This window comes from Lampris incognitus, chromosome 8 (genome assembly GCF_029633865.1).
Source record: "Lampris incognitus isolate fLamInc1 chromosome 8, fLamInc1.hap2, whole genome shotgun sequence".
NCBI lineage: Eukaryota > Metazoa > Chordata > Actinopteri > Lampriformes > Lampridae > Lampris > Lampris incognitus.
This window is the reverse complement of record NC_079218.1, coordinates 54,628,464-54,646,299: the sequence shown is the minus strand read 5'-3', so window position 1 is coordinate 54,646,299 and position 17,836 is coordinate 54,628,464. Positions and strand designations below refer to the sequence as shown.

The window sequence follows — 17,836 nt, the reverse complement described above, 5'->3', positions numbered from 1 at the left end:
TATTCGGACTTGACTTCCTGGATCTCGGACCCGGACTTCCTCGTACCTGAGACTCACCTGACATTATTCCCTGTGGCAGTGTTGTTTGTTTTTCTTCCCTGCATTAAATCGCCCTTCGGGTTATCCCGGTGCTCTCTTGTCTGTCTGTCCTTTTGCGTTTTGCTACACTGGCCTCTGGTCTTCATTCGTGAAACGTAACAGAACGTCGAAGCCAGAATGAGCCAAAGCAAACCCGAGGGGCAGACGGTCACTCAGGGAGCTATAGTCCCTAAGCCTCAGAACCCTATAGCTCTCGAGGTAGTGATAAAGAACCACAGCACTCAACTCATCCAACTCCATTCTGAGCTTAGCGCTGCCTTCTCCCGGATCACGGAAGAATCAGCGGGCTCCAGGCAAACTCACATACCTCGGCGAGCACCCTTGCTTCACTCTCTGCGCAGATCGCTGCTCTGACTGTGGCAGTGTCCAAGATCAGCGACCACCCTGCTCTGGCCTCGGTCCCTGCCCCCAGCCCGGCTTCCGGATTCCCTGTTCCTGGTCCCGACGTTCCCCCTCCTCCGAGTCAACCCACACTGGACCCCCGGTTCGAGCCTAACCTTCCCTGCCCGGAGGCCTTCGGTGGGAAGTTCGAGCTGTGCAAGTACCTGCCCTGGGTGGAGTACTCGCGAGTTCGGCTACAGGTTTGTCCCCCTTTGAGTGTTCCCTTGGTTATCAACCCCCTCTGTTCACCCGTCAGGAGTTGGAGGTGGCGGTCCCGTCCACGAAGGCCCATCTCCGCCGATGTCGGGGCGTTTGGAAGACCGCCCGGGCCGCTATGTTGCGAGCTACAGAGCGGGCCCGGCGCAGCGCCAACCGGCAGAGTGCCGACCCCAGCCTATCGACCTGGCCAGATGGTATGGCTCCTGGCCCGGGACCTGCCCCTCCCTACCCTCAACCGGAAGCTGGCTCCCCGCTACGTCGGCCCCTACATCATCGACCACATCGTCAACCCTTCGGCGGTGCGTCTCCATCTCCCTACTTCACTCAAAATCCATCCCGTGTTCCATGTCTCTCACCTCAAACCGGTAGCCTCCAGCCCCCTGTCTCCCCCTGTCCAAGCTCCTCCACCCCCCAGGGTCCTCGACGGTGGTGACATGGTCTGGGATGTCGACCGGCTGCTCGCCGTACGCCGCCGGGGGCGTAGGTACCAATACCTGGTGGCCTGGGTTGGCTATAGGCCCGAGGACTGCAGCTGGGTTCCCTCGTCCTACCTGGCCGACCCCGCACTCCTGGAGGAGTTCTATCGGGCCCAACCCAATGCCATCAGACGGTCGCCCGGTGTCTCCCGTAGGAGGAGGGGTCCTGTTGTGGTTACAACGCCCCGAGTTGCCTCCCCGGCACGTTCAAGCCACTCCCCCAGCTCGGACGTGCCGGAAACATCCGAGCGCTCGGCTCGCACTCTGAGGAGACGAGCGCTACACTGCACCAGGTGTTTGCCATCATCTATCAGGCACACCTGCGGCAATCAGGCAGCCCTCTACAAGAAGCCTGCCAGAATGTTTCTCCATGCTTCGACGTACTGAACCCTGCGGTAAAGCTCTGACAAGCCCTCCAGCTTTCCTTGCCCTCTTGCTACACCGTTTATTCCCAGTGTCTGTCTCTCTTTTTTCCCCCCCAGGACTCTCCCTCCGCGACTTCCACAGCTCCCCGCGACCTTCACGTTTCCCCCCCCGAACCTCTCTACCTGGACCCCTCCTATTTGGACCCGGACTTCCTCGGACAACCCCTTGCTCTACGGATTTGGACTTTGGTAGCCAGGCGCACATCGTCTCAACAACGCCCACCTGAGACTCACATGTCATTATCCCCTGTGGCAGTGTTGTGTTTTTCTTCCCTGCATTAAATCGCCCTTCGGGTTATCCCGGTGCTCTGTTGTCTGTCTGTCCTTTTGGGTTTCGCTACACTGGCCTCTGGTCTTCATTCGTGAAACGTAACAGACCGAATTTTAGCTATTTTGCGTAAGTGAAAAAACGCAGTCTTGATGATTTATTTAATGTACAGGCTGGGATCAAATATAAATGGAACACTAAGATTGTTGGCTACCACTTCCTTCCTGTTCTTACCTCATTACCCACAGAGGAGACCTTGGTGTCAGCAGAATCTCGGTAGAGCAGGACTTCTCCAGCTCGGGTGACTTTTAACGCCTCTGCCAGACTGCTGAGAAGAAGCTGTTGCTTGGTGTTATGCCCATAACCTGTGTTATGCCCTTGGTGTTATGACCGTGTTACCGGCCTCAGGTCTAGGGGTGCCTGAGCCAGTAGCTAGAGTTGCTGCACAGTCCTGAAATGGCTGTGGAGCAGTAAGTACCAGACACGGGTTTAGTGTGTTATCAACTCAAGCGCCATATTTATTCTGCCTTGTCACAATCCTATTCCATTTCAGTTGTATTCTTCTAAGTCATTCAATTCAAAATATCGTGGTCATTAGCCCAAAACAATAAAATAAAATAAACCTACATGCCCTTTAAATGCTACTATCTTCAGTAGTTGCTTTGGATTACGATCATATTTCAATCACATACATCCCACTTAACATTCAACCTGACCTTCACAAGTCAGTATGGTTGGCTTAGTGTTCTCCTTACTGAAAATAAGTTCTCAACTACCAGAACCTTAGCAATGATAATACTTTCATGTATGTGAAATACTACAGCACAACTGCAATGTCAAAGGCAATAAAAACGATCAAATAACATGAAATTGCATGTCAAATGCATGAAAATAATGAAAACAATTCAATAACAATACAAACGTTTCTACATATATTTCCATTCTTCAGAGAACAACTTCCGTCGGTTTACATGAACCAGCACCCTCGGGTGGCCGCCATTATGAAAACCACTGCGTCTCCAACTACCATACATTCACTAAGTCCATTTATAAATCCTGAGCACAAAACGAGATACTTTTCCCTCACTCGAGGAACTGATCAATACTCCTCTGTATTTTGTTGCCTTCAGAATATGGATAAAACAACACACAAGCATTCTTTCATATCTCATGTCTTTTCACATAGTCATTTCGAGATGAGCTACACAGTGAAACAATAGGCTAGATGCTAATATTCGCTAGCAACTACACTCGACATCAAAACAACATTCAAACTCAGTCTTGGAACACTTATATCGTCCACAAAGCTAGCCAAATGCTTACCTGACACTTGGGTTTTATGTCAACCCATTCTTAGTTGTTTCACACCATATTTTACGTACCTGTGGAGCAGTAAGGAACAGACACGGGTTTAGCGTGTTATCAACACAAGCGCCATATTTATTCTGCCCCTGACGTAACCAACACGGCTTGAGTTGGGCGTTTCCCTACTGTACCCGGTGTTACAGTGATACCTGCTGTCACCAGAAGATAACATATACAAAGAAGACTTTATAAAGGAGCTGGCGATTTACATGTTTTAGATTAACAAAAAAAATAAGGGGGGGTGTCAGTTTTTATTTAACTTTCAATAGAGGCTATTTTTCCCACCCTCTACACCCGCTTAGGCTCTGCGGCAGGCCCAGTCACATGTGCAGGAACTGGCTGATCTTCCTTTCAAAGCCCTCCATGATGGTGATTGAGACTTTGTGAGTAGCAGTGGCCAGGGGAGTCACGGCAGGATTCTATGTTGATATATCCAGGCCTTGAATTTTCCAGGAAGACCTGACTTGTCCACTGTAGAGAGCCAAGTGTTGAGATCATCACTGGTTGCCTGGTATGCTGCTGTGTCCTTCAGATTGCTGGTGAAGATCTTACCCAGGCTCTATCCAGAAAAATAAATCTGAATACAGTACGCTCTTGTCTAAGTGGGGCAATTGTAACTTCCCGTCTGTTTGGCTTTGCAGTAATCTTGGTGGCCTGTTGTTCCTTGACATGGAAACTCTCCAAAGCAATGCTCATTATTAACGTGCCCATTGTCTAGAGCCTCTGGTCTTCACCACCCTTGACTGTTGCTTCAAGGGCTGAATCCACATCTTCATCGAACTGGCACCACTCTGGCTCTTTGTTGGCAGCAGGCCACAAAATCCGACAATGTTCTGATGGTCTATTTTGGGGTGTAGCTCGTGGTGCTTGGACGTTCTGGGCACTGTGGGGTGTCTCCAGGCCTAGCTCCTCCTTCGTCTCACCAGATGCTGTATCACTTATTTGCCTTTTCCAGCAGCTTCTCATCATGTTGCTCCATTCCATGTCGCTCTGCTTCAGTGTACTCTGGCTCATACAAGCGCAGTTGTACAGTAGACTTTCCCATCATTTTATAAAACATGTCCACGTCCATTACAAATCTAATCTCTACATCTCTACTGTTTGATCCCAGTCTGCCATTTCTGCTTTTTGTATTTTACTGAATCAAATGACTCCCTATAAAGTGAACAAAATTGTTTAAAAAATAGTACCAATCGCACTGAGAATCAACACCCCAGTCTACATTTGTACCAAAAGTGGAGACAGGCTTTGCCTTCAATTTCGGTTCATTATTTCTACTGGTCCAAAAAAAGGGCAACCAGCCCCAAATGTATAAGCCACTTGCAAGTTGAAAACGCCGTCTTGTGTAAACCTAGGGGAGGAGAAGAAACAAGTACAAAAACATAGCGATATCAAATCAAATCAAATCAATTTTATTTGTATAGCCCAATATCACAAATACAAATTTGCCTCAGTGGGCTTAACAGCAACACAACATCCTGTCCTTAGACCCTCTCATCGGATAAGGAACAACTCCCTAAAAAAAAACCTTTAACAGGGAGAAAAACTAGGAAGAAACCTCAGGGAGAGCAACAGAGGAGGGATCTCTCTCCCAAGACGGACAACATGCAATGGATGTTGTATTTACACAATTTACACAATACAACATTGAAAGAGGATAACAGAATTATAATGCAGTGTCCAGATGCCATCGGAACAGTCCGGGACCAAGCCACGCGACCAGCATCGTCACGTAAAAAAAACAACAACTGCATACTTACATATCCAGAAGAAATGGAACAACATTGGCATCACCTTTGAATTTTCTGCGAGCACTATCCAGCTGGGGGAAAAAAATAAATTTGAGCGTGTTGTTTGTGACACTTCATCCACCGTAGACAGGAAAGGAGCGGTTAGAAACACAAAATGGAAAAATCTGTAACACTACCACCTGACATCTAATGGTTAGAAATCACTTAACCCAGCTTTAAAATGACCAGAATCTAAATTAAACAGATGTAAGTGAATGTGTATCATTAGCGATGCTCCCTGGTTGAAACTGGAATCCTGTCCATTGTAGCTTGTTCCCTCCCCATAGTGGCGTGATCGTAACTCAGAACGACAAACTGCTTGTGTTCCTAATTAGTCTAAAATTCCTAAAAAGTCATCAAGTTACATCTTCAGCCTATCCACAGCATTCCCAGGGGTCATGGAGCAACTAGACAGAGATGGCAACTGTCCTACAGTGAGCATTACTGATGACCAATATATGAAGATAAAGATGAGAAACCGTGGATTTTCATTTTAAGATCCACATTAGAAGGATTCAATGACATCGTTGCATGCCTGCCCCAAGTACACTAGTGACAAATTCAGATGTAAATTCAATTTTCAATAGACAAACAGTGGCTGCTTTTGCAGTTTAATTTCCATGCCATTTGAGAAACTTGTCAACATGAAAATACAAATCAGAATTTTAATCATCTCCAGCTCTGTCAGTGATATTTGAACGGACAGAGATGACCTGGCTGGCAGTTGATTTTGGGTGCAGTGTCCATGGAAGGACAAGCTCAACGAGCTCTTTTTCTAGTATACAACCCAAGACTGGTAGATATATATGTTACGGGTAATGTCGAAAAACTGTTAATGTGCAGACTAGCTGGGTAATGTGCAGATTACCCAACGGGGCGGTTAATGTGCACATTAACCGGGTAGTCTGAACACCACCCGTTTGGATGGTTAATGTGGATGGAATGAAGCTGCAACTCGTCTTTTTACGATATATTGATGTTTAAATCAGCAATAGGCCTTTAGCCTAATGACTCATGAAGTGAGGCCATCTGAGGAATCACAAGTTGTGGAATTGCATTTTGACATGTTTTCGCTGCTTCTGCTCCTACATACTGGGTTTATAAAACGAATCTCGTTCTGTTTTCATATCATCTAGTCTCAGTATTTCCCCTGCCAGTACCCCTCTTCCATAAAGTGTTATTTACCAGTCTGTCCACGGAGTGATTGCCATTTGGGATTGGTTGAATGACGCATGTCTCCAGTGAGAGTAGGCTATAGCAGCCTGATGGGAGACGGCCGAGACTGATATTTCTTTTCACCCTTGTCAAATGTGTAGGCTATTCATTCATATCCGGGATCAGATAGAGAGCGAGGAGGAGGAGGAGGGCTCATGTTTGTGTTCTTTGGTGCCAATAGCCTCGTGGGGGGAAACGTTGATCTAAAGACAGAATGATATCGCCAACGTCTGTTCTTTCATTTACCACAACTTGTGATTCCTCACATGGCCCCACTTCATGAGTCATTAGGCTAAAGGCCTCTTGCTGATTTAATATCAATATATCGTAAAAAGATGAGTTGCAGGTTCGTTCCATCCACATTAACCATCCAAACGGGCGGTGTGCAGACTACCCAGTTAATGTGGATAATGTGGTTCATTCCATCCACATTAACCGCCCAAGCGGGTAGTGTGCAGACTACCCGATTAATGTGCAGACTACCCGGTTAATGTGCACATTAACCGCCCCGTTGGGTAATCTGCACATTAACTGGGTAGTCTGCACATTAACCGATTTTTCACATTACTCGTAACATATACACAAACGCCTACCAAGGAAACCTCCCACAGAGTACTTTTACTGCGTTCTGTGTAAATGAAAATGAAAATATAAAAACGAAAATGATAAATGGATATCATGAAATGGCAATCTGGAAATGGAAAATAAATTGTTAAAAGAGAAAATTGCAAAGTTTTGGCATCCGGATGGTGTGGCGGTCTATTCCGTTGCCTACCAACACGGGGATCGCCGGTTCGTATCCTCGTGTTACTTCTGGCTTGGTCGGGCGTTCCTACAGACACAAGTGGCCGTGGCCGTGTCTGTGGGTGGGAAACCGGATGTGGGCGTGTGTCCTGGTCACGGCACTAGCGCCTCCTGTGGTCGGTCGAGATGCCTTGTTCGGGAAGGAGGGGGAACTGGGGGGGAAAGTGTGATCCTCCCACGCACTACGTCCCCCTGGTGAAACTCCTCGCTGTCAGGTGAAAAGAACCAGCTGGTGACTCCACATGTATCGGAGGAGGCATGTGGTAGTCTGCAGCCCTCCCCGGATCGGCAGAGGGGGTGGAGCAGAGACCGGGACTGCTCGGAAGAGTGGGGTAATTGGATGATTGGGGAGAAACTACCACTACGACTTTCGGCTGCTCCCGTTAGGGGGCGCCGCAGCGGATCATCAGTTTCCATCTCTTCCAGTCCTCTGCGTCTTCCTCTGTCACACCAGCCACCTGCATGTCCTCCCTCACCACATCCATAAACCTCCTCTTTGGCCTTCCTCTTCTCCTCTTCCCTGGCAGCTCCATATTCAGCATCCTTCTCCCAGTATACCCAGCATCTCTCCTCCACACATGTCCAAACCATCTCCATCTTGTCTCTCTTGCTTTGTCTCCAAACCGTCCAACCTGAGCTGTCCCTCTAATATACTCCTTCCTAATCCTGTCCTTCTTCATCACTCCCAATGAAAATCTTATCATCTTCATCTCTGCCACCTCCACCTCCACCTCCTGTCTTTTCATCAGTGCTACTGTCTCCAAACCAAACAACATAGCTGGTCTCACAACCATCTTGTAAACCTTCCATTTAACTCTTGCTGGTACCCTTCTGTCACACATCACTCCTGACACTCTTCTCCACCCACTCCACCCTGCCTGCACTCTCTTCTTCACCTCTCTTCTGCACTCCCTATTACTTTGTACAGTTGACCCCAAGTATTTAAACTCATCCACCTTCATCCTCTCTACTCGTTGCATCCTCACCATTCCACTGTCCTCCCTCTCATTCATGCATATCCTAAAAAAAAAGGAAAAAAAGGCAAAGTTTAAATTCAAAAATAGTTGTGGAAAATGGAAAATTAAATGTCTTGATGCGTGCTTGATAGTTTATTTATTTATTTTCGATGTGAGATACTTTATTGATCCCCGTAGGGAAATTACGCTCTGCATTCAACCCAACCCAGCTGTGTAGCTAGGGGCAGTGGACAGCCACCAGGCAGCGCCCGGGGACCCAGTCCATGTCTTTTGCCATGCCTTGGTCAAGGGCACAGTCAGGAGTATGAACCCTAACATGCAAGTCTTTTGATGGTGGGGGAAACCGGAGCACCCGGAGAAAACCCACCACAGACACAGGGAGAACATGCAAACTCCACACAGACGACGACCTGGGACGACCCTCAAGGTTGGACAACCCCAGGGTTCGAACCCAGGACCTTCTTGTTGTGAGGCGGCAGTGCTAACCACTGCGCCACTGTGCTGCCAAAGCATCCCCCGATTTTATAAACAGCACAGCTGCATAACGACTGGAGCTGATGATCGGTGTCATATGCAAGTTGCCATGATCATTAACTAGCGTTACAATGGCCATGTGTACTATTCACAGAGGATTTGGGAGTAGTTGCTATCACAGCATTTTAGATAGTGACAGATGTACTCTTAGCCCCCCTCGGCTCAGGGATGGTCGTTCCCTCTTTACATAGATGGCCTCTTTGACTCCCCGTTCAAACCAGCGTTCCTCCCTGTCAAGGATGTGCACATCCTCATCCTTGAAAGAGTGGCCACTGGCCTGTAGATGGTGTAGACTGCGGCGTCCTGGCCTGACGTGTTAGCTCTCATGTGTTGTGCCATCCTCTTGGCCAGCGTCTGTTTGGTTTCCGCGATGTACATGTCGGGGAAAATAATCCTCCCGACACTTAATGTACAATATATTGCTCTGTTTGTCGGGAGACCTGATACTTGGGGTGGACCAATTTCTGGCGCAGCGTGTTTTGTGGTTTGAAAATAACCAAGATGCAGTGTTTGGAAATACGTGGGCGTCCGGGTGGCGTGGTGGTCTATTCCGTTGCCTACCAACATGGGGATCGGCAGATCAAATCCCCATGTTACCTCCAGCTTGGTCGGGCATCCCTACAGACACAATTGGCTGTGTCTGTGGGTGGGTATGTGTCCTGGTCGCTGCACTAGCGCCTCCTCTGGTCGGTCGGGGCACCTGTTCGGGGGAGAGGGGGAACTGGGGGGAATAGCTTGATCCTCCCACGCGCTACGTCCCCCTGGTGAAACCCCTCACTGTCAGGTGAAAAGAAGTAGCTGGTGACTCCACATGTATTGGAGGGAGGTATGTGGTGGTCTGCAGCCCTCCCTGGATCAGCAGAGGGGGTGGGGGGTGGAAGAGGGGGGTAGTTGGCCAGATACAACTGGGGAGAAAAAGGGGGGGGGAATGAATGTAGAAATTAAAGCGTATGGATAACATAGGCACAAAAGAGCAGGTGCTCCACACATCCTCCTGACTTGAGTCACTCCCCCAACCACTGTGAGTACACACCTGCATGGTTGTAGGTTTCCATGAGATAAGGAGCAGTTGTGCTCCATGACCAATTTGTTAGTTCATCAAAAACCGTGCAAATATGTATTTTTGTACTAAAAACATTATTTAAAAGACCTGCAACCTAAGAAAACATATGCTTTATTCTGTTAGACCAGCCCAGACTTAAAATTATTCCGTTAGACCAGCCCAGACTTAGAATTAATCTGTTAGACCAGCCCAGACTTAGAATTAATCTGTTAGACCAACTCAGACTTAGAATTAATCTGTTAGGCCAGCCCAGATTTAGAATTAATCTGTTAGACCAGCCCAGACTTAGAATTAATCTGTTAGACCAGCCCAGACTTAGAAATAATCTGTTAGACCAGCCCAGACTTAAAATTAATCTGTTAGACCAACTCAGACTTAGAATTAATCTGTTAGACCAGCACAGATTTAAAATTATTCTGTTAGACCAGCACAGATTTAGAATTAATCTGTTAGACCAGCACTGACTTAAAATTATTCTGTTAGACCAGCCCAGACTTAACATTATTCTGTTAGACCAGCACAGATTTAGAATGAATCTGTTACACCAGCAGAGACTTAAAATTATTCTGTTAGACCAACTCAGATTTAGAATTAATCTGTTAGACCAGCCCAGATTTAAAATTAATCTGTTAGACCAACCCAGATTTAGCATTAATCTGTTACACCAGCAGAGACTTAAAATTATTCTGTTAGACCAGCCCAGACTTAACATTATTCTGTTAGACCAGCACAGATTTAGAATTAATCTGTTACACCAGCAGAGACTTAAAATTATTCTGTTAGACCAGCACTGACTTAAAATTATTCTGTTAGACCACCACAGACTTAAAATTATTGTTAGACCAGCACAGACTTAAAATTATTCTGTTAGACCAGCACAGATTTAGAATTATTCTGTTAGACCAGCACAGACTTAAAATTATTCTGTTAGACCAGCACAGATTTAGAATCATTCTGTTAGACCAGCATAGATTTAGAATTAATCTGTTACACCAGCAGAGACTTAAAATTATTCTGTTAGACCAGCACTGACTTAAAATTATTATGTTAGACCAGCACTGACTTAAAATTATTCTGTTAGACCAGCACAGATTTAGAATTAATCTGTTACACCAGCAGAGACTTAAAATTATTCTGTTAGACCAGCACAGTCTTAAAATTATTGTTAGACCAGCACAGATTTAGAATTATTCTGTTAGACCAGCACAGACTTAAAATTATTCTGTTAGACCAGCACAGATTTAGAATTATTCTGTTAGACCAGCACAGATTTAGAATTAATCTGTTACACCAGCAGAGACTTAAAATTATTCTGTTAGACCAGCACTGACTTAAGATTATTATGTTAGACCAGCACAGACTTAAAATTATTCTGTTAGACCAGCACAGATTTAGAATTATTCTGTTAGACCAGCACAGATTTAAAATTATTCTGTTAGACAAGCACACACTTAAAAGGGTCTTTATTTAAAGACCCTTTTAACAGAGTTAAATAGGTAAGCATGTTGCAGTTGTATGGTTTGACTGCATATGAACTGAATTTTGATCAAATTTATGGATTATGCAGATTAAACAGTTGTATTTTCATATATGCATTTGAGTTAAATAATCTATGTGCTTTAACTACCATACTAAATGTTGGGGCATATCCAGTGGTAAAAGGGAACCAAAATACACAAGCAGTGAATGTGAAATACACTTTTTATAATCTGCTATAATCTACATTAGGTGTCGCAAATAGAATTTGCTTTTACTGAGAAAACATATTTGTACAATTTGCTGTCCTTTTATGAAAATATATTTGCCAAAAAAAAACAAAACAACAACACAGGAACGAGTATAATTTGGTATCTATTCCAAATTTGGCTGTTAAAGATTTTTGCAGTGTTTCAATCAGAAAAATGTAACTTCTGGAGGGACTGAGATGTGCTGTTGAAGATGACAACTAATTGCTTTGCAGCAACATATCTGAGGAAGCTGGCTTACAACATGCTTTGTCTCATCCCATTTTATTTAACGCATGGTTTCAGGCTTCCACGTCCAGATCCTACAGTCCACTGGCATCAGGTGGAGGCAAGTGTCTGCTAATTTGTCCATTGTACTTGAATTTCTGTAATAATATAGAGCCCTTTACCCATTGCACACGTGTACTGCATGGTTAGGTGTTTGACAATCTTTGTATGTTCATTGAAGTGTGAATGCCTGACATTGAAAAGACAGTGTTGATTTCTCTCTAGTTTCATCAAGTTCCTCTCCTAATAGTTCAAGTCGTGGAGCCTCGCCGAATAGTATGTCCACATCCTGTACTACTCTGACATCTCAGGTCAACCAAACTACCTACAGCACACCAGGGTATGGTTCTTTACCTAAAGAGCAAGTAATGGGCTGTGTTTTGTGCTTTTGGATCAAACCTTGTGCAGAGACTAAAATGTTGTGAACAATGACCGCCTCTGAAGTTGGGCCGGAGAGGTTAAAATATCCTGTCGGGGGGAAAAGCTCACTCTATATTTTTGCTTAAAGACATGAAAGACATTTGTGGTTAAATTATATTTTTAGTCATATTTCCACATTGAAAAGGTTGTTTTAAACTGTAGCACTATAGGATGTAAAGATCTGTAGAGGGGACATGTTTGCCTTTCCCCATAATATGTATGATTTTACATTTATTAGTTCTAAATATTTCTTAGAAATTATATCCAGTTTTAATTGAACAAACTAGCCAAAACATCAAGAATGAAATAAAATCAACTTCTCCTTCACCTTGGCATGGTAATCACGTCATTGCACTGGCTGTGTTATGTGTAGCTGCTGCAAAGGACAAATAGACCTACAGCTTGGAGCTTGATGAATTGGGCAGTCTTATTCAAACACTCACAGGCAACTGACCCTGAAACGATTAAAGAGTAGGTTAAACTAATGGCATTCTTCATTTCTAAATGTAATAAAATGTTGGATGTTTGTGTTACAGGTCCTGGTACCGCACATGGAACTCAACAGCGTATCATCACTGAGAAAACTGTATCATACACAGCTTCTGAAGAGGAACAACAAAACTCTTCTGCTTGTGAAAGCTATATGATCAGAAGCAGTAACCCAGAATATATCAAAACGTCCTTAATGCAACTAAAATGACAGTAGAGGCAGATTAAAGTGACATATAATGTCCCAAACATCACCCAAGCCCTTAAAAATTGTTATGACTTTGATTCTGAGCTGTTTAGTTCATGATCATAATTCCACAGCTCCACCAAGCTTTTTGTTGGTTGATGGCCTTTTTTTTCTCAACATTTTAAAAAGTTATTTTTATGAACAACTATGGAGGAAAGCAGAAAATCGACAACCACAAGGAACAATTCCAGAGTTCAAGTTAACTTGGCTTAGTTTGAGGTTCCAACTACGAAGGACCAAAGGCTCTATGGTGGTGTAGGCATAGCAGTAGTCACAACTTGTTCCAGGTACATCTGCCTTTGTAGTAAAATTGTTCCAGGTACATCTGCCTTTGTAGTAAAATTCTTCCAGGTACATCTGCCTTTGTAGTAAAGTTTGTTCCATGTGCATCTGCCTTTGTAGTGAAGTTGTCACATCTAGCTTAACACTTAAAGTGTGTTAGCCTCCTTATCGACATTTGCATAAAAAGGGGTGACCACGTTTTATGGCAGTACAAAACTTTCTTAACTCTGACTTGACTGACCACAATTGACAAAAAAAACTCTTCACAGTGATGATGTGAATCCAGTGGATTTTATCTGATTTAAAATGGCTATTTTTTATTTTATGAAGGTTTTAAAAGCCTGACCACTCACCTTTTCATCAAGTCTGTCAAGTTTAAACATGAATATAATAACTGCCAGCAGGCTATGACCCATCCCATAAGAGTAGAAAGTATTTTTCAACATTTATTATTTGAAATGAGTGCTGAGTGATTGAATAATTTTGATGTTTAAACAACTATTTGATCGGGAACAGCTCAGCACTTAGGAACCTTGAAAGTCAGTTAACATTTTTTTCCTGAGCTTGCTGATCGGGAAGAAAATGGACACGCAGAATGTACAGAAGTCTGTGCTCCAGCAGCATCTACCCTGCCGGGAATTTATCTTTAAAAACAAGATATCCTACCAAACTTAGCTAAACATCAAGCAAACATGACCATAATCCGTTGTGCACAGCAGCATGTTCCAGTTTACACAAAGCACCGCATAGAGGGGAGGTCTGCAGGCTGAGGTTTACACTCGTCACAGTTGTCAATATTGTATAAAATCGATGGTATTTTGAATTTTAAATGCCATTTTAATTTGTACCAGTGGATACTTTTAAACAGTTTCAGTTTAAACAGGTCATATTCGAAATAAATTAAACCAAAATCGAAATGTATATCCAAAACCTAATCAATACCAAACCGAACTGAAAAACCACTAATTGCTCAGCACTCAGATCTCTTGCTGTTCAAAAACATGGCCGTGGGTTCGAATCTGTCCCACCTCATTCCATCCCTCTAGTTGTTGCACTGCCCCAATATGTATGTTTGAAAAGCTGTGTTGATGGACACACAACATTTGTTGCGATTACCAACCATTTTGCTAACCATTACCCGAGCGAGGCCCAGCTTCCAAGATACCTGACCTAGACCAGACCAGTATGAGGCGTACTAGTTGGTCTTGTGAGTGTTATCGACAAGCTCACAAGTTGTTTTCCTTGACTACACAAAAAAAAAGAATAAATAAATGCTGCAGAGCCTTGATAAGTCTAAAAGGTAGAATATTAACAGTACGTTACATCCGTAGTAAATTCATATCCAGGATTTTGTATTTGCGTAGGTTTTGGACACAGACTGCAGCATGTCCAGTTCAACACATTCTGACGACATTAAATGAACTGAAAAACTTTATGGGATGGGTAATCGACTCTGCATCAATGTAGTCAGCTGACTTCCGGTTTCTACCGCAGCGTCATACCAGTTTACGGTTTGTTGGCGCGTGCTATTGACAATAGCATAGTTTTCGCGATGCCTGCCAGATTTGCCATGGATAAATGTCAACCACATGCACACAACTGCCCACACACTTCCAGAGGAGCTACCAGCACACGGGCGGAAAGTTTCAAGTTGTACATATCAAGTTACTTCCACAGTTATGAGGATGAGCGGGTGGATGGACAGACGGACGGACGGAATTGTGGACGTAGCTTGATGCGTACAACTTGAAACGTTTCACCCGTGTGCTGGTAGGTGCAGGTGAAAGTTAGTCGACAGTTCTGTGCATGTCGTCGACATTTATCCATGGTAAATCCACCGTCAAATAGCACGCGCCAACAAACAGGAAACTGGTGTGACCGCTGCGGTAGAAACCGGAAGTCAGTGGGCTACAGCGATGCACAGAATCGATTCCACTAAAAAATAATGTTATATTATTTTTTTCTGCGCAATGTGACATTTTCACATTCTATACTTATATCAAACATGGACCTTTCTCCCTGGTTCTAGATTTGTGGATACAGCAAAACAATAAATACCACTGAATTTCATACGGTGATGAAAATTATGGGACAAATTGCTTGGTTGCACTCCATAAACTCTACAACATGTGATATGTGTGGTCCAGTTAAAGGTCAGAAGTGGTGATCAACGGTTGGGACAAATGTGTGTGTTTCTTATTTCCTAATTCGTAGCACAGTTGTCCATGTGGATGTTGGTCTTCTGTCAGGGCTGCTGCTGCTGCCTTGCTGAATGTGAAATGCCTCCACTGGACATCCGGGTACCTACCGCCTCTCAGAGAGCTGTTCCTGAGGCTTACACACATTTTAATTGTTTGCATGGTTTATGTAAAACTTGTTTTTATCTGTTTTCATCTCGGTGACACCAGAGATTGGCCGCACGGAGCTGTTTTGCTGTCCTTGTGGTACCAGAAGCTTGGTTGTGAAAAACTGTTTCATCAGTTAAATTCATGAAAGAGTTTTATTTGTTATCTGCTCCTGCTTCACGACTGGTTGCACACCATGCTGCGGATTTTATGAGTAGAAAATGATGTTCTGGCAGAGCACAACTGTATAAACCTGAGTGACGTGTCACTGCTAGAGTGACAGCTTCCTCCACGTTCGACTCTGCCCCACTTCACTGTGATATGTTGCGGCCATGAATACTGTTGTGACCGGTGCCTTGTTTTGGTTATGTGTTTGTTGATCCATTTCATAAAGAGTTAGAGTACACTCTTAAGGCTGCCTTCCAGGTCTTGATTTCACCAAAGGGATTTGTGTGGCTGGTGGTTGGGTGAACTGTGTGTTACTTCCTGTTTTGAGCCATTGATATCTTAGTTTAGTGAGAAACTGCTTGTGTGAAATGCTGATTAATATGAGCGGCAAACACCCACATGCACGAAATATGACAAACCTTTACACTTCTGAAAAAAGAAACACTGGACAGTGATCTTTACAGTGACCTGTACACGGTGTTCTCTCTGAAGGGATGTCTCAGGGTATCCGCTTATTTACCTCTCACCCAGAGGACCTGCGTGTGTTAAATGTAATTAAATGCTTATTTGGCATGTTTGTCACGTGTCTTAGTGGTTAACTTGAAATTTTAAGATGAAATTTTTGATCATGACCAAGTTCCATTCCATGATCCAGACCGCCTATCCTGCTCTCTGGAGCCTATCCCAGCAGTCACTGGGCGGCAGGCGGGGAGACACCCTGGACAGGCCGCCAGGCCATCACAGGGCCATGACCAAGTTATGCACCTTAAATCACCCTGCCTTCCAACACGCGGGATGTGGTTCGAATCGCCGTGTTACCTCCGGCCAGAAGTGTAAAAACCAGGTCCAGAAAGTAAATGTCCAAACCGTGTATCTGCTCCAACCATGTTACTAAACCAGCTGATTTCATTAGCTAGTTTTCCCTACCTAGTTGAGGAGGAGTGCTGTTGACTAGAATCTGCGGGTGTAGTGCATGAGTGTAGCAAATACAAACATGGTTTGGACTTTTACTTTCTGGACCTGGTTTTTACACCTCTGCCTCCGGCTTGGTCGGGCGTCCCTACAGACACACTTGGCCGTGTCTGCGGGTGGGAAGCTGGCTGTGGGTATGTGTCCTGGTCGCTGCACTAGCGCCTCCTCTGGTCGGTCGGGGCGCCAGTTCGGGGGGGGGGACTGGGGGGAATTGCATAATCCTCCCACGTGCTACGTCCCCCTGGTGAAACTCCTGACTGTCAGGTGAAAAGAAGCGGCTGGCGACTCCATATGTATCGGAGGAGACGTGGTAGTCTGCAGCCCTCCCCGGATCAGCAGAGGGGGTGGGGCAGCGACCGGGACGGCTCGGAAGAGTGGGGTAATTGGCCAACTGGGGAGAAAAAGGAGGAAAAAAATACCCTGCCTTTGTGTAATGTGTGTATTGACCCGCATACACACAAATATGTATGTCTGTACTACTGCGTCTTTGGCCTATTTGCTCTCCTCCAAATCCTGCCTATCCTCTAGAGACAGAGCAGGTTGTTTGTCTCACGAGTGGCCTCACAAACGTTGCACTCTCAGAATGTGGCAAACTCCCACCTGAAGAGGAGGAGTGGGGAGAAGGAGTGGGCTGGTTCACTATCCCTAAGCCATAACCAAACCCTCCCCGACCGTCCTGCAACCCCGGTGCAGACAACTCTGTTTGGAAAGCTGGGAACCAACGGTGATTTTACTGGCGTTGCGATTGCGCTCCCTAGTGGTAATCTGGAAACATACATACACCGAGTTTCCCTTTCCGGATTATAGTGTTATTAATGACAACCAGGCTTATTTTTTTCCTTCCCTTGCCAAGTGTAGCTGTCGTTGAATATATTTAATTTCTTCTCATGGGAAGCCACGGTGAATTTCAGCCGGAGGACAGACTGGACTACATCGCTCCGAGTTAGTGTTGCAATGTGTGTGTGTTTTAAGATTTGTGACATTGGCGATAGATACTAGAGTAAAATACGTATCAATAGACATTTTTATACTCTCCGATACATAAACACACCACACAGCCCTACATGGAGCATTACTAACCGGCACGTCATTTGGACCTGGAGGAGAGAGTGCTGAGAAGGTGGAAGGAGTACTTTGAGGGGATGATGAATGAAGAAAATGAAGGAGAGAGAAGGTTGGATGATGAGGGGGTGGTGAATCAGAAAGTGCGGTGGATTAGCCAGGAGGAGTGAGGGCAGCTGTTATGGGTTGTGCAGGAGGACCCAGACGACCACTCGGGAGGCGG

General features: G+C 44.9%; 1 protein-coding gene across 1 annotated transcript in view; it reads left to right on the top strand.

Annotated features, from left to right (window-relative positions):
• pou2f3 (POU class 2 homeobox 3) overlaps nucleotides 1-15,778 on the top strand; it is a 75,307-nt gene extending 59,529 nt beyond the window's left edge. Inside the window, exons 11-14 of the mRNA XM_056285173.1 lie at nucleotides 11,647-11,689; nucleotides 11,854-11,968; nucleotides 12,585-13,071; nucleotides 15,281-15,778. Coding sequence (XP_056141148.1) covers nucleotides 11,647-11,689; nucleotides 11,854-11,968; nucleotides 12,585-12,627 — 201 coding nt within the window. The 3' untranslated portion in view covers nucleotides 12,628-13,071; nucleotides 15,281-15,778. The remainder of the gene's footprint in view (nucleotides 1-11,646; nucleotides 11,690-11,853; nucleotides 11,969-12,584; nucleotides 13,072-15,280) is intronic.
• Nucleotides 15,779-17,836: the final 2,058 nt, after the last annotated feature.